At 39.6% G+C, this 22,805-nt stretch overlaps 1 protein-coding gene and 1 long non-coding RNA gene across 2 annotated transcripts in view; one reads left to right on the top strand and one right to left on the bottom strand.

The window, feature by feature from the left end:
• Positions 1-9,973, bottom strand: part of KLHL14 (kelch like family member 14) — a 97,756-nt gene extending 87,783 nt beyond the window's left edge. Inside the window, exons 1-2 of the mRNA XM_012447292.2 lie at positions 9,413-9,973; positions 6,421-7,416 (exon numbers count right to left, since the gene is read on the bottom strand). Coding sequence (XP_012302715.1) covers positions 6,421-7,373 — 953 coding nt within the window. The 5' untranslated portion in view covers positions 7,374-7,416; positions 9,413-9,973. The remainder of the gene's footprint in view (positions 1-6,420; positions 7,417-9,412) is intronic.
• LOC105713521 (uncharacterized) lies at positions 8,933-22,048 on the top strand. The gene is made up of 2 exons (XR_001106575.2): positions 8,933-9,033; positions 10,072-22,048. It is a non-coding gene; the product is annotated as an uncharacterized LOC105713521 (long non-coding RNA).
• The last annotated feature ends 757 nt before the right edge of the window (positions 22,049-22,805 follow it).

The following is a 22,805-nucleotide window of genomic DNA, read 5'->3' as shown; positions in this document are numbered from 1 at the left end:
AGTAAGTCAATATCATAGTGCCGAATCTCAGCAACTTTTCATTATTTAGCCCCTTAATTCAGAACTAATAATAAGTGCTGTAGACCAGAAGGATAGAATTCTGGCTTTCTAATGTCTTCCCGTCATTCTTCATTGGTTGAGCGGCTTAAAGAAGATGGCAGGGGCTTTTAATGACTTCTGTGGTGTGGTGGAAGGTGTAGATCAGAGCTTGGCTTTTGTAGATGCCACATCTCCAATACACACTCATAAAGGCAGGGTATTCCCTGGGTGATAAGGACCTCTGACTCAACACTATTCAGATGATTGGGTAAATTACTTATCTTTTCTACGTCCCAGTTTTCTAATCTTTAACAAGGTTGAAAGGGTGCTGTAAATATTAGAAACACTGTAAGTGGTAAGTCAAGCTTGTGGTAGTTCCTCAATCAGTGATAGCTACTATTATTATTGGCAAACAACAGGTTGTGTGTATGTTTGCATATGTGTAATCATCTTTAAAATTACCTATATTTTTATTGCACATTAGCTTTGTTGATTCACACTACACTAAGCCGATCTTAAGTGTCTATCTCAATTATATTAAAGACCAATAGCAATTTGTAACGAACTCACATTTTTGGATTAAGGTCAGGCACTGAGTTAAGTGCTTTGGTTACAAATATTCAGAGAAGTCACTGTCTAGTGGGGACTGAGACAGACACATAAGACAAACTTATGATGGGGTAAGTATTCCTCCAGAGGTTGTTCACTTTGGAAAAGGCAGACAGGATCTATAGACATACTCAATCCAGTTGATCCACTCCGAAGTCAGGAATCATGATAATACAGGCCCGTTGCTCAAAGCAGCTGGAGATACAGATTGACACTTAGAAAAATAATTGTTCTCATGTTAATTTAGTTTAGATTACTTTGCCTAGATTAGTTTGCTGAGTATGTACCTGTCAATCTCAGAAAAGTGTGTTGAATATACTCACCTACTTTGATTTCCTACTTAAAATGATTAAAATACCATCTAAACAATATTTCAGCCTCTTCTGAATAATGATGACCATTCTACATTAGGAGGTTTTATATCCAGTATGCTTGAAAAAATGAGAAACTCATCCATTGGTTTAATTAATCACTATTTAGCTTCCAAGGATCACTATTCAAATCCTTGTCATATTCTGGAAAAATTAACTTCTAACTTAGCATGGTAGAATTATTTAGACTTGAGTTCTTTCCAACTGGAAGGATGAAGACTAATGGGGATTTTTTCCACTAGAACAAGGGTAAATTGTTTTTGTCCATTTTCTTCACTGATATATTCCAAGTGCCTAGAACAGGGATTGGCAAATTGTGGCTCACAGAATAAATGCAGTCCACCTCCCATTTTTATATAGCCTGAAAACTAAGAATGTCTTTTACATTTTTAAGTGGTTGAAAAAATTAAAAGAATAACATTTCATGGTGTGAAAATTATATGAAATGTCAGTGTCCATAAATGCAGTTTTACTGTAACACAGCAATGCCCATTCATTTTTGTACTGTCTATTGCTGTTTTTGCACTACAGGGGAAGAATAGGGTAGTTGCAACAGAGATCTTGTGAGCCCAAAGCCAAAAATAAACACTGTGTGGCTTTTAATAGCAAAAAAAAAAAAAAAAAAAAATTGCTGAATCCTGGCCTGGAAAAACAACTCTCCTACTTTTCTTAAAGTCAGATACATTAGTATTTAACCCTCGCAAGTTGCTTTTTAAAAGGAAAACCTTAAGTCTACATATAACTCTTCAGTCAATTACTAGATTACAGCCTGACTAGCATTTGGGGAATGATAGTTAAAAACAGCACACTGTGAATGACAACACAGACTTGCCACACTGCCTGGGTTCAGCTGTGCAATCATGGAGCAATGTTTAACTTCTCTGTGCATCAGGTTTTCATCTATATAATGAGGCTAATGATGGTACCTATGCCTTGGGCTGTTCTGAGAATTCAATTAGTTAATGTTTGTGAAGTGCTCCAATGTCACCTGTCATGTAATAGCAGTTGTAAATAAGGTAACACATTTTTCACTGTTTTTTAAGAAAATTGCGATACTTAAAATTAGCTAAGGTAGTGTATGAGAAATACAAGCATGAATTAAAACTGGAAAATGTCCACTTTTGGCAGTAAGTCCTCTATGTCAATACTATGCATTTGTATCCTTTTTAATTGCCTTCTGATTGTAGGATGTAACTATTTGATTCCCATACCTGTTGATGTAATTTTGTAATCAATGATCCTGTTTCAGATAATAAACAAATTGTATTCTGAATGGTTGGATAATTTCTGATACAAAATTTAACTACCTAACAATTTCTAATCTGAGGGTATCGAATTGATATAAAGGGAAGTAACAATTTAGAGAATGCATGGATACAAGATTAGTTTGCTTTGTTAAGGTTATTATTCAGTTCTTAGAAAGAGAACCAATAGAAAATATTGTCCTACATTTAATGAAACATTTTCTAAGCACCAAAGCGAGGAATCAAAACTGTATATTTGGAAATTTAATGGCTTTTTAATTATTCCAAGTCATTATAGCAGATAGATAATTAGTACCCTTGATGTTTAAATATATTTTCACATTAATTTATAAGAAATCTTTAAATAGACTATGTTTTGTAGAAAATGAAATCTTAGGTAGTCTACTATTATTTACAAAATATAATTTCTTTAAAAGTACACAGAGACTCTACACAGGACTTAACAGCTAGTTGTTAAATGTTTAAAAAACATGATTACTTTTATGAATGTATTTCTATTAAAGGTGTTTTCTTGGAGAAGGTTCAGCAAACTTTTGTTATATGTAATAGTAATAGAGATTAATGTATTGATGAAGTACAACACTGAGCCCTTCTTATTTCATAATCTTAATTCATTCAACTTTTAATAAGTATTTATTTGTTACCTTGTGTGAGGTGCAATGAAAATGTAAAACATTAGTTAATTTTATCTAGTTAATATCTAGTCTAATTTGATTTATTTGGGATAACTGCTAAATTATGCATTAACATTTCAAAATGAACAAAAAGAAAGTATTTGGGTTGCTTTAGCTAAATTTAGACTACAGGTCTTCCGTTACTTACGTTTAATGTGCTAAACACTGCATACGTCACTTTATGAAATTAAATTTGTATGCTTTAGATGATTTTAATATTGACTTGTAGACAGATTAAATCAAGCTGATTTAATATATCCATCACTTCACCTTCTTACCATTTTTTATGTTGAGAATGTTTCAAATCTACTCTTTTAGCAATGTTGAGATATACAATTTTTTTTTTTTTACTAACTGTGGTCACCTTGCTGCTGCAATAGATCACTAAAACTTATTCTTCCTGTCTAACTGAAACTTTACATCCTTTGTCAAGTCTTGTCGTCTGAAATTACTTATGTGTGTATTTGAATACAGAGTGATAAGTTTCTCATTTTACTAATTGTCCTTGTGTTTAGTTTGGTAAAATGGAATATGAATTTGAGTGCAACTGGTATACTCAGAAAAACCAAGCAACAAGAGGGAACATTTTAAATTAACTTGAGGATTTGTATAAAGATTTTATGCTTGGGTTCCTTTACTTTTCTAGACTTAACAAAGATTCAAAATTATTTAATAATCCTTAAAATGTTTAAATAATGATTATATTAATCTCTCTACTTTCTATAGATAACATATATTCTTAAACAAGTAAATTCTCTTTTGAAGTTTTCTATTTTCTTATACTTTGTACTTATTCCAAAAGACTGGTCAATTTTAATTTTTCATCTCCCTCTCTGGATATAAGAAACTCTTTTATATTTATGGTTTGAAAACCACAGGTGGATAAAAAGTAATAAACACAAGGTCTTTCTATTCAATTGTCTTCAGTAAAAATGATGTAATCTCAAAAACAATTGGTTAACACATTTACCCCCTGTTAAACTACATGTAAGGCTGAGGAAATATTTTTATGTTACACTGATGCTATAATAAATGGGCTGATTTAATACCGTTGGTTGCAACTTACAGCATTTTTGTCTACTTTAAAGTTAGGAACTTCATGGTTATTTTGGCATTCTTCCTGTGAATTAAAATTAGAATAATGCAATTAGTCTGTAAAGTTCAAAATGCTACATTTACTAATAATGGAATAAAACCTAAATTATATTATGTTGAGGTCAATGATTGGTTCGCATGAACTATTTTCTTTTCTATATCTTCCTCTTCTAAAATAAAATACAGTTTTCTTCCTACTGCAGAAGTATCAGATTCTTGCAACATCCATGACACTTGTAAGCATTTAGTGGTCAGACACCACTACATATCCTTCAAATGATGTGGCCCAGTGAAGCTGGAAGGTGTCGTCACGGAGCCAGGCAGCCTGGTATCTCAGCCATCCACCAGGACAGAGCCAGCAAGCCCTAGCTGGTGTGCTGAATCTAGACTAAAGTGGGAAATGGATTTTGCATTTTGAAAGTTAACTCTTCTAACGTTAAATCTTAAGACATATCTATTAGATAAAAGTGCATTGAGGGCTTCAGAAATTACTTACTGGATCAAATTTATAAAGCTCATCTGCCAAAATTACTCTTAGAATAAGTTAGATCTTAATTTTATTATCCCTCTGGGTTTCTGAATTTATACTAGATTATACATATTTTCAAAAGTATGAGTAAATGTATGTTCAGGACCATAACTGTGTTGTCTGAATTACTGACTATGTATGATATATGCTAAATGAAGTATACTTGTAGGTCATTTAAAAGTGATAAAAATTTAAATGACAGAATATTAACCACCAATGCCCATTGCCCATCACACTGAGTTTGCCATTTTGATCTTTAGACAAATGAAAAATTCCAATAAAATAAAAATACATTTCATTTTTTTTCCTCATTGGCCTCTTGTGCTCCCTGTTAAAGCACAGGGGGATTTAGATTCTTGTTTCTTCTATTGTCCTAGTATCATTTTTGACACCACGATTCATTAACTCATCTCCCACAGATGTTAGAAAAATCAACTTACAGGGTTTTATTACAAGTTCAAGATTTCTCATGCATCCTGTTGGCCTCTCCTTAACACTAGGGCTGCCTAAAAAAGTGTAGAGAATATCTTCCATTTCTTGAAACTTTAGTTACCTAGGTCTGGTGGAAACATAATGGAAAATACACACACACACACACACACACACACACGCACACACACACACAATTTAATTCTATAATGCTGCACAAGGTGGACCCCATCCTTTAGATATCATTCTGAATGGGAAAATGCCCTGCCAGGTTTTCAAACCATGTACTCTGCTAATGTAACACTTTGGTGGTTAGGCTGGAGTAGCTGGGCATCTGGAATCATGATGTTTTATCATGAGAAACAGAGAGGATACTGTTTCTCTTTTCTAAAAAGAGAAAGAAACCCTTTTCTAGGGCTCATTAAAAATGGTTTTAAAATCGTAGCCAATAAAACACGATTGTCAATTCCTACGGCCTTTTTACCTCAGCAGCATTTTTAAAAGGCATCATTTCTCTCTCCCCTGAAATCCTACTTGCAACACACACAGCCACATTTCTAACTAGCATCAACAGAAGCAGCAACAACTCCCCAACTTCTTTGTCACTGGTGAGCAGGCACACAGACCAACTGGAGCTAGAAGCCTCTCCATTCCCCCATCTCAATTTTCAACTGCACTCCTCTCTGAAATGGGAGTTGCTAGGCAAGATTCACCCCATCACTCTGAAATCTCTTGCTTTACTCTCCTTTAAAAGTGAAAAGGAAAGGCTTTCCACAACATAGAAAAGTTTGCCTGGGCACATGATACCAGCATTTCCAATAGTGACTCTAATAGACAAAGCATTTTGAAGCTCTGACATTCACAGGGAGCAGATCCCAATCATGAAGAAAAAACTTGAGTGTGTTACAGCAAGACCATGAAAGCCTTCCTTTGCAAGCATCGCCTGGGTTCTTCTGCTCACCCAAGGCAGAACTGAGGAGAAGTAGGGTGGGCATTCCTCACCACAGTATTCTTTTTCTTGAGCAAGCCCATCTTGAGATTTTTAGAAAGGGCTGGCTTGGAGAGACTTCCAAAGCTACACTTCTAGCTGTCCTGGCCTTTGGCCCCACCTGCCTGTCAATTCAGTTTGAGTCCGCCGCTCCCATATTTAGGGCTCTGGGGATATCTAGAACCTGGGCTTTGGAGCGCTCAGGGATGCTGTTAGGCCAGTTCCCTATTGACCTTTCAGGGACTCTGAAGTCAACTTTCCCCACACACTCTGAATTGTTTGCGTTTGTTTTCATTCTGCCAGAGCCTCCCGCCCAGCCCACCCATCTCTCCCCTCGTCCCTGCCCCCTCCCCTCCCTCTGGCCTCTCTGGCTCTCCCCCCCCCCACCCCCACCGCCGCCCTCCTCTTTGTTGTCTCCTACCTGCTGGCCAGGCTCTGCCTGCAGTGCTGCCTGAAGGGCATCAGGTGGTAGTTCATGGCGTCCAGCAGCAGCTTCTGGCAGACCGGGTCGGTTCTCATGAAATCCACTGACTGGACCCGCTCCACCAGCTCTGGGGCCGGGATAAGGGCGAAGCGGAGGCGCTTCATGAGGTCAGGCGCGTATTGCATGCGGGTCTCGCGGTCGTGCTCCAGCCACAGCACGGACATCTGGAAGAGCGCCAGCTCCGACTCCACGGGGGGCGGCAGCGAGTCCAGCAGGGCGCGCATCTCCTCGAAGTTGAGCAGCAGCACATCCTCCACCAGGTACTTGTTGGCCAGCTTCTTGGTCTCCTCCAGGCCGTGCAGCGCTGCGATCTTGCACACCTGCTTGTAGTTCTGCACCGAGATCTGGTCGTTGAGGAACTGCACGCAGAGCTTGGTGACCTGGGGGATGTGCAGGATCTTGCTGACCGACAGCACCTCCTCCACCGTGTCCAGGGACAGGGTCACGTTGGCCGTGTAGAGGTACTCGAGCACCAGGCGCAGCCCGATGGACGAGCAGCCCTGCAGCACCAGGTTGTTGATGGCCCGGGGGCTGGTCAGCAGCTTGTCGTCGGGGGAGGAGGAAGGAGTCCCGGGCTCCTCCTGCGGCGGCGGCTGCTGCTGCTGTGACGGCTGCTGCTGCTGCTGCGGCGGCTGCTGCTGGTCCTTGGGGGCCCCCAGGCCGTCCTGGCCGCCGACCCCTCCCCCGAGAGGGGGGTGGCTGGAGAAGAGCGATCGGAAGTACTGCGAGCAGGAGGCCAGCACGGCCTTGTGGCAGTGGAACTGCTGGCCCTGAGCCGTCAGGGTCACGTCGCAAAACAGCTGCTTCCTCCACAGCAGGTTGAGGCCGTGCAGCAGGTTGTCGCTGTGGCTGGGGTCGAAGGTGGAGGTCCTGTCCCCGGATCTGGACATGGCGAGCTGACTCGGTGCACCTGGCTTTAAATCCTCCTCCAACCTGGCAGACAGGGGTGGGGGATGGGAGGGAGGGGAGCAGGGTGGTGGAGGGGGTGGGGTGTGGTCGGGGTGGGGAAGGGTGTGGAGGGGAGGGGAGGGGAGGGCGGAGAACGAGAATCAAGGCTCAGCTCGGCTCCCTCCGGGCGCGCTCCGGACCCCGACCCTTGGAGGAAGGTCCGAAGACGCTAGATCCGTGAGCGCCACCAGAAGGGCCCAGTCCGGGGTACCGGCGCCGGTTCTGCTCCCTGCGACTCCTCTCGCCACCTCCCACACACTTCGTCCCTCACTTTCCTAAAACCACCTCAGCTCGGCTCTTGGCAGCAACAGCAGTGGCAGCAGCGACGGCAAAGTGGCGGCTGAGGCCGAGGCACCTCGTGGGCTCGTGTCCATGCCGGGCCGGATGAAGGGAAAGGCCGGGGAGTGGGGAGCCGGGGGTGCCCTGAAAGCTCAGAAGCGACCGACGGCGAAGGTTCCAGGTCAACTTGTGCCAGAAGCTTTGCTTTTCGCGGTTGGCCCAGTTTGGGGGAGGGGGTAGGAACGGGGGCCCGACAAGCGTGCGGGATGGGCGAATCTTAGCTCTCCAAAAGCTGGGATCCCCTCCGATTATCCATGGTGCCCCGAGAAACTCCTAGGCTAATAGTCTGAGGGAGGAGATAAAGCCCTTTCTTCTCCCGGGAAAGTGCAGCGGAGCGCGGTGAGGACCCGCTCAGTGGACTCGGCAGAGGCGGGAGCTGTCCTTATCAATTCGAGCTCATTTCCCTCAGCCGGGCCCTGCCCGCTTCCCTGCTTCGCAAACTGTTGGCTTCCCCGTCACCACTCAGTTTGGCTAATTTTCCAGAGACGTCTTTAAACCTGGCAGGAGAATCCTTCCACCACCCCCACCCTCACGCGGCGGCCCCCTCTTCCGGGTCTCCCTCATTTCAAAGCGCGGAAGTTCAGGCATCTATCTCCCCTTCCAGCGCGGGGCGGCACCGAGGACCCAGGGGAGGAAGTGGGGCTGCTAGGGCGCGTTGGGAGCGGGATCCCGGAGCGAGGGAGGTTTCTCCCTCCCGGGCACCAGTCGCAGTCTCTTTAACTCCAGTAACTATGAGAAGTTCAAGTTAGAAGGCAGGTATTGGGGGAGGGGTGGGGGCTGTGGAACGAGGCGGTGGGGGGGGCGCACAGGGGGGTGCAGGGTCTCTGCGCCCCATCTAGCGTCGTCGCCGGCAGCCGCAGCTCCCTTCCGACTCCCTCGATAGAGCCCCCAGCGGCCCCCGACTCGGGCACCCCCACTCCCCCGGCCCTGGAACTACTTCTGTAAAAAGTCTGAGCCGCCCGCATCCAGGCGGAGGAGGGCAGGGCGGGGGAGGCGAGGCGAAATCGATACGCCCGGTCCTTAACCTGTAATTGCACCTTCTAGGGTTGAGCAGAAAGGGACCCTCTGCTCGCATCCCGCACGCGCGCCGGGCCGCCCGCCCGGGAGAGCCGCCGCCGCCGCCGCCCGGCTCAGAGGGATCCCGCCGGACCTGCCCCTTCCACTGCGGCTCACTCTGCCCTGCCTGGCGCCAGTCCTGGATCGCCGGCTTCCTATTTATACCGGATTGGGCTCCTTTCGACTCACTTTACCATCCTGTTCCAGGTGGACCCTACCCTCCCTCGCGCTCCCTCCCCCGGCAGCACCCCCACGCCCTCCCCCAAAGCTCTGGCTTGCCTGAAACATCTTACAGAGTCTCTCTCCCTTTAAGAGGACCCGGTCATACCTCTCTCTAGCTCTCTCCGCTTCGTTGTCCCCCCGCCACCCCATCTTTTCCTATTCCCCTTCCTTCTTGTTCTCCTCCCTTGCCTTTCCTCCTCATCTGCTTATTTCTTGCAATAGGAGTTTTATTCTTTATGAGCGTTTGCCACACAACTACCCCCCCCAACCCCTCTGAAAGACTCCCTCCCCGGCCCTTCCCCCTCCAACAACCCAAAAGACAGAACAAAATACACACAAGGCAGACACAAGGCCAGAAACTTACCTGCTCTCAACCAGCTGCAAAGTCAAGGCTCACTTAAGCTCCCCCCAAAAATCAATTGTCCTTCCTTTTTAAAGGTTTGCTCTCTCCTTGGGAGGGGGAAAAACACCTTCTGGTTCCCAACTCCAGGCAGTCACTCTTTACAATTTATTTTGTCGTACATCATTTGATCACCATGAATTAGCAACAGCAAGAAAATGTAGGAGAGGGAGAAAAGAGAGAAAGAGAGAGGGAGAGAGAGAGGGAGAGAGAGGGAGCAGAGCTTTCTGCAAGAGAAGAAGAAGAAAAAATGTACGTGTGACAAATTATGCTACCAAGAAACAACACATCATTATCCTTGGGCCTGGGGCTCAGTGAGTCGTAACGAGAGTAATAGGAAATCCACGGTTGGGGAGAGAAACGGTCGTGCTTGGCCAGTAGAGAGAGACCATACAGGGGGATGGATGCTGGAGAGACTCGCAAAATTATGGCTCAAGGCTATTGTAAAAATTGTCGAGCGTAAATGACTGCGATTTCAAACATCTTTGGAAGAAAGAAGGGGAAAAAGCGAGCCCCCCTTCCCTCCCTCTCCCTCTCTCTCCCTCTCTCTTCTCTCTCTCTATAAAGAACCGTCAAGTTTTAGTGCGCATTGCTAATTAGTCAATTTCTCTCTGCCTTCACAGGCTGGCGACTTCGCTGCTGAGCTGAAACTGCTAATTTCTGTGACCAGCTTTTTTCTTAGCTGTGATCTGGATGAATGAGTAGCTGTCTCACAGAGATGACAAAAATAAACTCTAATCCCCCCCAAAATTTCCACTACATCTTTCTCATGCATAGATTTATGATCTTCAAGCGCTCTGTGCAATATGCAAACTTTTTTTTGTGTCTGTATATATGCTGTTGTTTCCAGATTTCACTACATTGGTATGCTGCTTTCCCTTCCCCCCACCCCCCCCCCCCAACACTATGAAATGCAGAAACAGTCTGATCTCAAAGTATGCTAAGATACCACTTTATTCTGTTTGGGTATTTGGGGTTTGAGTCTGACTTGGAAGACACTAGCCCTTGCCTTAAAGGTGAGTGGCTGAGGAAACACATCAGGGTGGGGGAAGTAGAGCTGGTAGAACAGAGGACAGCCCTTTGCTTTACATTTGCTTCCCATAAAGCACTATTCAAGCTTTATGATCTTATTTGAAAACATATTTTCTCTATCATTTTGTCTGGTTAAACAACTGCCTCTGAACTTCTCTGTCAGCTTTTCAACAGATAAGGTTGCAGAAGTCACATTTTTTTATTGAAAGATTATCATATTGTTGGATTTGTATTTCAGTTAGGAGTGTTTGATTTGCAGGAGCTAGAATCAAGTGCTAGGAAACCTGGCTACAATTCACAAACGTAACCTTTCAACTTTGGAGCTCATCTGATATATAAGGGCAACCACATCGTGCTCACATTTTTGACCCTGCTTAGCATGTAAAAGGAACCCCAGCGTGTTTCTGGAATTTTAGCTGTACCAGAGATTCATGTGCATTTTGGTAGAGGACATGTTCTCCAGACTTATCTCATGATGTATTGCACCCTTACATTTATAGCCCTACATTTCAGTTGTCAATGGGGGTTGGAGATGTCCAAGAAAGAAAGAAAAAAAGAAGCAAAAAAAGGAAGGTATGCCCTTGAGTAAAATGAACATGAAGGAAGCTGGATATGAGCTACATTGAGCTTTTGTTTGCTATTAAATATATGAATATGATTTATCCTAATTTATATGTGCTCTGATTAGTAAACTTATTAAAAATCTGTATTAGGGCACGACTGCAAGATGTCTATTCACACCCCCATCATCCTCTTTGATTTGTGAGAGATGGAGAGGCACCTGCTTAGGAAAAGGGGGAAAACTAAAAATTCTGAGCTTCAGAAATAGGGATTCCCCATTTACAATGATAACATTAACATGCACATGGGATATTCACTCTCAAATAAATTAAGAAGGATCAAACTGAAGCATTTAACCCTTACAAAAGCCCATCTTTTTTTTTTTTTTTGTCAAGGTCTTAGATTATCTGAGAGTAAGACTTCTGTATTCAGATCCTGCTGAGATGCTGCATTCTCACATTTATGTTTATAATGGAAATGCCCCACTACATGATTAAATCATAGAAAAGAATTTTACTATTGTTGTTTAGGGCAGGGGAAAAAAAAAAAGAACAGATTATCCAATTCTTCTGGCCCTATTATTTGTTTTTATTTTTATTTTTGAATTTACCTTCTTTGGGTGTTGAAGAGGAAGATCATGTGACTCTAAGAACCTTTTTGGAGCTCTGTGTCACTAGCAATCAAAGCTACCAAGTATGTAGAGTGTTAACAAAACTCTCATACATGTAAAGTGCAATTTTTTTATTATGCTTTTGATGTTGATCTTTTATGAACTCATGAAGTATTTGGAACTAAGCCCAAAGGCAAAATAGCATTGATCACTTAAATTATGGCCACTTTCTTGTTTTATCCTGAAAGAATTAAAGTATGTTTGTAGGCCTCAAAATAGCTTAGTCTCAAATTTCTATTTTATTTTTTATGGACAGGATATATTGGTCACTAATTATGATCACCAGACTCTTTACTGCTTCCAAACCAGATAAAAGCCACATTTCAAAAATTTTAACTACCTATAATTTTAATGCTTATTTAACAACTAGGGTGGAAGGGGAAGAGAGGGGTTGGGAGCTGGCGATTCTAAAACGGCTGTTGAAATGAAGTGGATAAAAACATTTTCTTCTGCATTCTAAGGTTATGTTATCTGATAATGTTTTAAATTTCAGAAAAAAAATACAATTCTGGTTATTTTGTAAGCAATTAAAAAAGAATATTGATAACAAAAAGTCCCTTCATAATCTGTGTATAAACTAGCCTGTATGTTGTGTAAATCTCACACCTCCAGTATCTTATACTGGCTTTGACTGAAATTATTGCAGAACTCACAAATGAGATGACACTATTTACAATAAATCTCGTTATGAAAGATTCAATTTGCAGCAATCAGATGCTAGCTACTAAGCGATTGTAAGTATTTGAATTTTATCCTACTTCACTGTTCAACATACAGAAATTGCATCTGTGTGTTTGATCTGTCCTGCTGAGCACTATCAGCAGCTTGCATCTCTGCCACTATTGTTTTTAAAATGGCAGGAAGGACGTGACTAGTCAGGAGCACTGAACGGGGTGGATTTCATGTGGCATAAGAGGAGCCAGAATTGTCTTTTTTAAAAAAAACTAAATATGATTGTGTAGTCGTCTAATGCAAGCCGTCTTCAGACTTCGATAGAATTATCAAAATTATTCATTAGTGAATTTGCATTTAAACCATGTACAATGGAAAGATTCTGAAACTATGGCCACTGAGCAGTCTACTAGAGCTGCCATTAGCTTCTAGCCGTCTGGTCAGCCTTCAAGGTGGCAGATCCAGGCCTATCAGTGGCTACAGTTGCTCAGGATCATCTCACTGGACTGGAGGAACTAAAGATTATCTTTAGAGCAGTTCTAGAAATGTTTTGCTGCTTAACATAGAGGGGCAGCCACACTAAAACGTTATTTTCCTCATTCTTGACTTTTCTGCTTAGGATTTATGAGTTATCACCAGATTGCATAAACATCAGAGCCTGGTATGCCCTGTGTCTTTTGGGTAGTAAACACTACTTCAATGTGATATGACCTTTAAGATTACCATCATTGTGGAAGGGATGGATAAAGGACGAAATTATTCCATTTTACACATGGAATAAAATTGAGTAAAGAAGGATCATGTAGCTCCTTCAAAGTTAGGGAGTGGCAAAACCCAGGCACAACTCACAGATTTCTAGTTCTTTATTTTTAAATCTTGAGTAGACATGGCCAAAGATATCACAAAACCATCAGCACTGAGAGGCTTATTAAACAACATGAAATCTGAAATAACAATAAAAAATGGTGTTATTGGCTAACATTTAGGCAAAAGCCAATGGTTTGCTATTACTCTGCTGTCAAGCCCAACTCTGTGGCCAGCATTCCAGGTTCCCAGTATTTAGCTCTAGCTCCCCTGGGCAGCCTGTTCCAGACACTCTCCACTGTTAAACCACAGCACCTATTATTAGGCTGTGTCTTTCTGAAAGGTCTTCATTCTCTACACATAGAAATCTCACTTATCTCTCAAGAGTAAACTCAGATTTCTTTCCACTATAAAACTTTTCCTGGCAACCTCCAACAGAATAATAATGGATACCACTTATTGAGTTTATTACTTCGTGGTGGACACTGTTCTAAATCCTTTAGATGTTCTATTTTCTTAATCCTCTCGCTAATCCTATGCAAGAGTGTGCAGATTGGAAAAGTTTCCACCCTTCCTGGTATACATACTGCATTATAATGTGACTTTGCTGCTTCTCTCATCAAGAGTGGAATCGACTTACCCAATCCTTGAATGTGAGCTGACCTTGTAACTTGCTTTGACTGATGGAATGTGCCAGAAGTGACCTTGTGCCAATTCTGAGTCTAAGCTTCAAGAGGCCTCATATGTTTCAACTCTCCCTCTTAGAGCCCTGTCATATGCCATGTGATGAAGCCTAGGCTGGTCAGGCAGAAGATGACACACCGCGTGGACAAGACATTCCCCAGATTGCCTGATAGCTGAACTCAGATGCATGAATGAGCCCAGCTGAGACAGGAGAACCAAAATACTCCAAATGACAGATCCACAGAACCCTGAGCTAAATCAATGGCTGCTGTTTCAAGTCATTAGCTTTTGGGGTGATTTGTTCCATAGCCAAATAGCTGATGACAAAAGGTACTATTATTATCATTTTACTAATGAGCAAAATGAAATGGAGAGAAATCAGGTAAATTTTTCAGAATCACACACTTTTCAAAGGTAGTGCTTAGGTTCAAACCAACACAGCCTGACTCCAGAGATTTACCATTATACTGTACTGGCCACAAAAGAAATGCCTGCCTCTAGAAACATTTGTTTATTTATTCATGCATTCATTCATTCATCAAGTACATATTAAGTATTTATTGAATACCAAATACTGTGCTAAACATCAAGGAAGCAATGATGAATAAAACTGCGTTCTTGTCCTCAGGAGGCTTACATTCTAGTAGAAGAGACAGCAGGTAAATTATCTTCAGCAAGTGAATAATTATCCTTGTTAATTGCTCTGATAAGGGTATGTATAAGCAATTACTGGAGCAGAAAGAAGCAGGTCTCTAACTTCCTCATAGTACTTATTATCTGTAACACTCTTTCAACATTTATTATTTACTGCTTTGTTAATTGCTTATTTAGGGAAATCTGTTACCATGTTAACTAGATTGTAAGCATCCATGGGAGAAAAAGTTCTATGTCTGGTAAAAATCTCCCATAGCACATAGATTTGTGTCTTGCCCATAGCAGTTATTCAATAAATATGTTAATGGACTATTAAAGGTGAATTTTCAAATGTTATCAGAGAAAGAGAAGAAAAAACAAGGGAAGAATTTCACAGTCAGACCGTATCGGGTATTTGACTAAACTCGTATTAGTCAATCTCTGGATTATACTGATCTACTGTCTTAAAATTAATAAAATCTTTATACTTTTGTGAAATTATTGCTCATAGCACATAGCTAAGAGCTTGATGGGACTTTAGTAAGTACTTTCTCCGAATTTTTTACCTATAGCCACCATCACCCAGCAAAGCTCTCTAAAACTTTGAAGAGAGTAGTGGCTTTAATAGTAACTCCACAAAGTGCTACTCAACAAAGGTAGCACAGAGCTGCAATTCTGTGCGTGAATTCTTGAAGCAGATCCCCTGGAATGGAATCCTTGTTCTGCCACTTTCCATTGGTGTGACCTTGAGCAAGTAACCTTCCTGTGCCTGGTTTCTTCATTTGAAAATGGGATAATTATAGCACCTATCTCAATGGATCTTAGGGCGTTTAAATTTTTGTAAATATTTGTAAAGTCCTTAAAAAAGTACCAGAAACATAGTGAGTGCTTTATTTAACATTTGTTAAATAGAAGGTAGACAGATGTAGCTAGAGAATTCTCTTCTTAGTTTTCCTTTTTTTCCCCCTTTTCTACAGATTATGCCTAGTGCTCAACAAATATTGGATGATGAAAAGAATACATCTACTTTTCTTAGTGTTGTAAGGATTCATGATGCTATTCATGAGGCAACTGGTCACTTTAATGAGAGTACCACTATTTTTGGCTTTTCTCTCTAGATATTGTATGTCTATATATTTTGTTTACCTGTAGTTTTAAAAACCATCACACTTTTCCCTCTGGGGGACATTGATGTTTCATGCATGTCTTGGGTAATTAAGATTTTTTAAAATTAAGGATATTTAGCTTTTCTGGCAGTTCTGATCTCCGTATGAGAATATGCCTCTTGTAAAGGAAATTCTTTATCCTTTTTCAGAAAAGAAGGAGAGGAAACACAAGAAGTGCCTGATGCAGAACTCCAGTTCCTACTTTGTGGGTATAAATATTCAAGATGCTGTAAAATCGCCATGGTCTTTAACCATGCACCAATGGTGGCTTTGTGTGTTGAGTGCTCCACTGTCTTCTGCCCAGCCTACAGGAAAGAAAAAGCAGGACATGCAGATATTCCTGTAGGAGGAAGCAGCACTAATATCATTCTGAATCAAGATAAATGGAAAACCATTCCAATAAACACAATTGGGTATTAAAAACTAAGAATATTTATTAGTAATGATAGTTTAATAACAGATTGCTGAATAGATTCAGGACTGAAAAGTCGCTTTTTGGCACTAGGCCTTCATGACAATGTCTGAGATGAGAGAGGATGTTGCACATTGGCTTCTGTCTCTGACATTACCTGTAACTCTAGACAAATCACTTTTCTTTATTCAGATCTCAGTTTCCCATATGTGAAGAACGGGAGAGAGCATCTCCTTCATTTAACTACTGTATAGGCTTGCATTCAGGAGAAGTGAACTGAATGTTCCCCCAAAGAATAATTGGGAACTCTCCTAGTGATTTGCAGGATAAATTGTAGGTTAAACAGTAGAATAAGGAAGAACATGTTCTTCTCCCCCTGAAAACTTCCCAGAGGCTGGAGGTCATAGGAATGTACCCAGTCATCTTTGTCGAAGTCATCAGATACAAACAAGAAGTAAAACATGTCAATGTATTTTGAGTGCATTGGCAGAAGTTATATTACTTATATCCACAAATTATTTTATATGGATGAAAAGTTTTCAAAGGATTGGAGTTTGTGGGAAAGTACCTGTTTGATATTCTGAATGCTCATTTTAGGAGGGTATGAAACTCTCTATGAGGAAGACAATCTATCTTTATCATAAAGAATTATTATCCAAATTTGTAAATTATTAAAATCACCTTCTCCACTCTCAAATTTTTCTTTCATTTGTGGCAATAATTTTGTTCTTTCTCTTACCAATTTTTAAAAAGAAATACGTGTATTGCTACGTTGGAATATTCAACAGCCCATTGAAAGTTTTGTAGTTAATGGAAATACATGATCTAAATTTCTCAAATATCTATATGCTTCTTAGTCACATATTATTTTATCTTTACAAGGATATATCACCTTGATTGCAGTGCTAGTTTCTCTACAGACAACTTGTTTATATCTTGAGGTATTTATTGATTATTGCTCTCTGCTTCTTTGATATTAGTGCCAATCTCTCCAACTTTCCATTTAAAAAAATTATGTTGTTCTGTTTATCTTGTTTATCACCATATCCTCCTTTATGTTCTGTATATCTGTTTATCACCATATCCTCCTTATTCTTCCACTTCACCCCAGTATACCCAATCCTATTTCTGTGTCTATTATTTATTTTATAATACCATATTTCAGAGTATTCCAGTAAAGTTGTTGAAATTGTTCTAATTCGGAGTTAATACAGTAATTGTTGAAGTATTGTCTGGAAGTTTGAATAAATTTGGGGAGTCAATTGTCTACGGTGACAAATAATTCAAGAATTCTGATGAGTATTTCTTTTTAGTTGTTTAAAGACAACCCAGTAGCTAAAGGATATATTTTCTCAGAATCAAATAGTAAGATGTAGCCACAGCTAATACGACATGATAAATCTGCACCAGAATCTTTTTATTTTGTCTTTACATCTTAATTGAGCTTAGAGCAAAACATGGGTCAAGATAAGGACTGATGTAAGTCCTCCGTAGGGTTTTCAATTCCAACTGCCAGAATATTTGGTTTGGTTTTGTTCCTTTTTATGCATATTAATTTTCTTGACTTTGTAACAGTAGTGTCAAAAGAAGTTCAATACTTGCAGAGAGAATTTCAAGAACACTCTTATTGTGTCAGATGCAGATTTTTGCAGCTCTCATCTTTGAGACATGCTTTTAATGAAACTGTCTCCATAAACCTGAAATACGTATATTATTGGCACAATTCTACAGAGTCTCTGAAATGGGTAAAAATTGTCAGTTGAATCTTATATGTCCATTTAATGATATGTACTGTAGATGTTTGGGGGAAAACTGAAATATAATGATTTAATCAGGTAATATGGACAGTACTTAATTTTGAAGGTGAAAGTGTGTGTGTTTGTGTGTTCATTTGTTGTTGTTTCCCAAAATTAGTATTTGTTAGCATGGGTATCTGTCAGTATGTAACTTCATTTTTCAGAACCATTATTAGTATAAATATTTATTTAGTTGTTTTCTAAGATTCAGAGTACTTTTAAAATAAGCATTTAAATCTTAGAACATATTTAGATTTACAGGAAAATTGAGAGGATAGTACAGCGTTCTCATATGCCCAGTGCCCAGTTTTTCCTAACATATTAGTATGATGCATTTGTTATAACTGATGGGTAATATTGATTAATCATTATTAGTTGAGTCATTATTTGCTGAATGCATAGATTATTCAGATTGCCTTAGTTTTTATGTATTGTTCTTTTTCTGTTTTTAGGATCCCATCCAGAAGACCACATTACATTTAGTTGACATGTTTCCCTTAGGTTCATTTTGGCTGTACATTTTCTCAGACTTTTCTTGTTTTTGATCACCTTGATTTTGAGAAGTGTTGGTGAGGTAATTTGTAGAATGTTCCTCAACTAGAAGTTGTCTGATGTTTTCCTCATGATTAGACTGGGATTATGGTGGGTTTTTGGGAGGAAGACTATCGTAGTAAAGTCTCATTTCACTACATAATATTAGGGATACGTGTGATAAATATTATTAATCACTACTGATGTTAAACTTGTTCATCAAGCTGATTTAGTGTTTGTCATGTTTCTCCATAATAAGATATAATTTTCTTTTTATCACTCTTTCCATATTGTACTTCTTGGAAAAAAGTCACTATGCACTCTTAAGGAGTGTCGAACAACTTCTTCAGTTCCTTCTAAGTGGAGTATTTACATTAATTACTTGGAATTCCCCTGCAAGAAAAATTTGTCCATTCCCACCCCCACTTAATTAATTAATTAATTTATTTATATTAATACAAACTCATGGATATTTATTTTATACTTTGGGTTATAATCCAATACTGCTTTATTTTCCTCATTAAACTATTGCAGCTTTGAAAGGACATATATTTCCTTCCTTCCTTCCTTCCTTCCTTTCCTTTTTTCTTTCACCTTTCTTTCTCTTTCTTTCTTCTTTCTTTCTTTATCTTTCTGTCTTTCTTTCCTTCTTTCTTTCTTTCCCAGCAATATACTGCAGGCTCCTCTTGTATATTTTATGCTCCAATCTTAGAATCAACCATTTCTCATTTCTCGAAGGAACACTGCTTCCTGTTATTGGAGAATAGTGTTGGAAATAAAGATCTGGGCATTGGGTCTGCTCATTGCTACTGGGGTGTGGTAACTTTTAGATACTCTGAGCTTAGAGATCAAGGAAATATGTGTGTATACTAACTCTATGTGTCCACATATCTATACATGTTTATATATGTGAAATCATCTATATTTAAATTAAGCTAAACATGAGATTATACTCATGTCTCCAACCCTAATGCATTATAGGCAAAATTTATTTTAACTTAACAGGTTTATATGGGAAAGTCATGAGAAGGAAGAACAGGCAACACAGTGTCCCTACTTTGGGGCTGATGAGGCCACAGACTACACTGAGGTCTCACAGGATATAAACAAGTGCTGCAATGAAGGAATAAACTACATCCTGCAGTAACAACTTTCAACTTTATTATTTACTAGGGTTACACTTCAAATTCTTTTAGTGTAACATGCTGAAAATAAATACTTTGCAACCGAAGTCCATTATCTTCAATAAGATAAGGGAGGTGTCAGGATCTTCTAACCTTAGAAGAAGGCCTCAAACACAGACCTACTGGGAGAAAGCTGTAAGAAAGGTATCTTAGTCTATGCTGATTTTACTTTTATAGGCCATGGCTCTTGACAGCCATTGAAAGTTTCTATAAGAGGGATGATTGTAGCTACAGTTCCTCTAATAGATCACCGACCAGTGGGAGTAGGAGGAAAGAACATAGGACCTAGAATAGAAAGAAAACGGACTTGAGGCTCATCTTCATCATTTATTGGTAACACATGTGTCCTAGTGTCTTTAAACCTTAGTTTTCTCATTAAGTGGATAATATTAATTCCTACAAAATTTATTTTAAGCGACAGTATAATGATTAAGAAAGCTGTGAAATGTGAAAGTAATTTGTGAAATAATAAGACAATGCAAAAGAATTATTATTTATATTATCTTTAGTGGGAGGAGATCATACCCATTAGGTGACTGGAGGTGCTATAGCATAGTGGGCAAGAACGTGGACTTGAACTATGCAATTTACTAACTGTGTGAAATAAGGCCAGAAAGACCCTTAATTTCTCTGAGATTCACTTTTCTTGTAGGTCAAATGGGGTTCATTTGTCCTACAAGTTCATTGTAAGGATTTGACGGGAGAATGCCCTGTACATGGAAAACACTCAGTGTTGGTTTAGTAAACCCTAAATATTTGATTCACAAGACAACTGAGAAATAAATCTACCCACATGTTAACTTTCCTTGGATTCCATTTTAATCATCTGTGAGGTGGGAAGGGGATTGTGTGGTTGCTGATGTCCTTTCTCTCCAGCTCTAAAGTTCATATTCTGAATCTCTCTATTTTCTGGAAATACTGATTAGTGCATGGGATATGGGATCCCAGTTCATAACAGGGCCTAGGTAAATTCCCTTGAAATAAGTGGAGGGATTGGGCCTCCCGACTTAGCTATGAGGGGCCACAGAAAAACTACACCCCAGTTGAGTGATTAGAGGCAATTGTCCACTGGAAATGCACTTCATTCTCATGGGCTCCCTCCAAGGCTCTAGGAGGGGCACTAGCCATGTGTAAAATTTGCAAAAATGAGATTATTTTACTGTAATCAACTAAGAGTGCTATTTTCACTCTGACTTCCCCTCATGTCAGATGGCTTTGGAGGGGTTGTGAATACTTTGAGATATAGCAAAAGGGAAGTTTATTTGGGAATCTGGTTTGGATTGACGTAGAAGGATGCATTTATGTGGTTCACAATTGTTTCTATGTACAGTTAAGTTGTTGCAAGCTGCCCTGATGTAGGAATGACTACCAGGAATATCCTGACTTCCCACTATGCTGACTTACACAGCATCAAGACATGAAACTCTAGGGAAACTTTGGGAAGCTTAAAAAAGAATCTTTCTAAGCTATTAATAAAAAAAAATTAAAAATTAAAAAAAAAAATTTTTTTGAGACAGTCTTTCTTTGTCACCTATACTGCAGTTTAGTGACGTGATCACCACTAACTGCTGCCTCGACTTCCCAGGCCTTAGAGATCCTCCCACCTCAGCCTCCCAAGTAATTGTGACAACAGGTGCCTGACACCACACCTAGATTTTTTTTTGTGTGTGGGGGTAGAGATAGGGTCTCTCTATGTTTCTCATTCTGGTCCTGAACTCCTGAGCTCAAGCAATCCTCTTGCCTCAGCCTTAGAAAACAAATTTTGATCAATCATGTTAGAAGAAAGATTAACTGATCTACGTATTTTCCTCTAGAAAATAGTATTACAAAATCTTTGTCATTTTGCTACTTTAATAGTATGAAGCCAAAATTTCAGGGAAAGGAATATTATAGAGATCCATCTCACAGTTAATTAGTTAATATTACATTATTTTCCTGGATTTGGCAATGTTTATGATGTTGTTAGCTTTAAAAATGTGTAATATTATGCACCACAGAATGTGTATCTGCCCCTGTATCTACTCTATGTTTGCTTCTTTAAGAATCCTGCCAACACATAGAATCTGTAACAAGTAGCTGTGGAAATAGATGGATTTCTCTGATACACAAAGATGTAGGGCTGTGTATAGATTTTTCTTTAGATTCTTTGCATTTCAGGCATCTTGTCTTGAGAAATAAGAATTTGAAGCTCCTGGAGTCATACTTTCAGTGTTTTCCTTCTAGGAATCCTGGGCTCTTAGGGTTTCTCCTTTTGTTTGTACAACCTCCTCCCTTACCGACCTAGAAGAATACTGTGGCTCCCAAGAGTCCAATTTACTATTGGAAGCCACTTAGGAAATTAGCTTGGGGATAGGAGATTTGGACTTGTTTATTCTAGTTGTGCTGATTCATAGATGGATTTCGCTATGCATTTACCATTGATTCATCCATTCATTTAATAAAACATTTAATGTTACATGTAAGATGGCTTTTGTGTTTATATGTTGATTCTTAGAACAAATGTTTTGAGATTTGTACAGCAGAAGAACTGGCACTGCTAGAAAAGCTGATCATTCAAACACTCTGTTACGTATATCAATATGGTTCTGAAATCTACAGAAACCTGGGAACTCTTCCAGTATCATAACTTTAATTGGACTTTTCTTGTAATTATACAGATTCATGATGGCAACCTAGCTATCCCCACTCCAAATTGCTTTATTCCATTTGTCACATGTCATCAACACTCAGAATTTAAGGGTGGATCATCTTGATTGCTAAATGAATCTTCTAATAAAAAATAAAATTTACTAAAATAATTTAAAGTTTGCTGAATTATTCTTGGAAGTGATGTATCATTGGTCAAAACATCTGAACAACAATTTAGGTGGTCAAGTTCTCTATCCTGGTGCGGATATAGTGATTTTATTTGTCTGTCTGTGTCTATGATTCTATGTATATATGTGTACATATATAGTATGTATGTTACATACAAATATATAGGTATTTTCCCAATACATTGCTATGTGTGTGCATATACACATATATGTAGTATTGTAATTACTGCACATGTGCAATTCATAAAACTTAATAATTACCCTTTCTTGGAGAGTTTGTTCTGCTAAAATGTTGTTTTAGGATCTATGTGATAGTGTTAGTAAAGAAAAATATATTACCTGTCTCCTATGACCAGTGTGGATTTTACCATCTAAGAATATATACGCATATTTGCT

Source organism: Aotus nancymaae, unplaced genomic scaffold, assembly GCF_030222135.1.
Source record: "Aotus nancymaae isolate 86718 unplaced genomic scaffold, 86718_ANA_hifiasm-v0.15.2.pri h1tg000020l, whole genome shotgun sequence".
Lineage (NCBI taxonomy): Eukaryota > Metazoa > Chordata > Mammalia > Primates > Aotidae > Aotus > Aotus nancymaae.
Note: the sequence above shows the minus strand (reverse complement) of the source record. Positions and strands in the feature narration are given on the sequence as shown.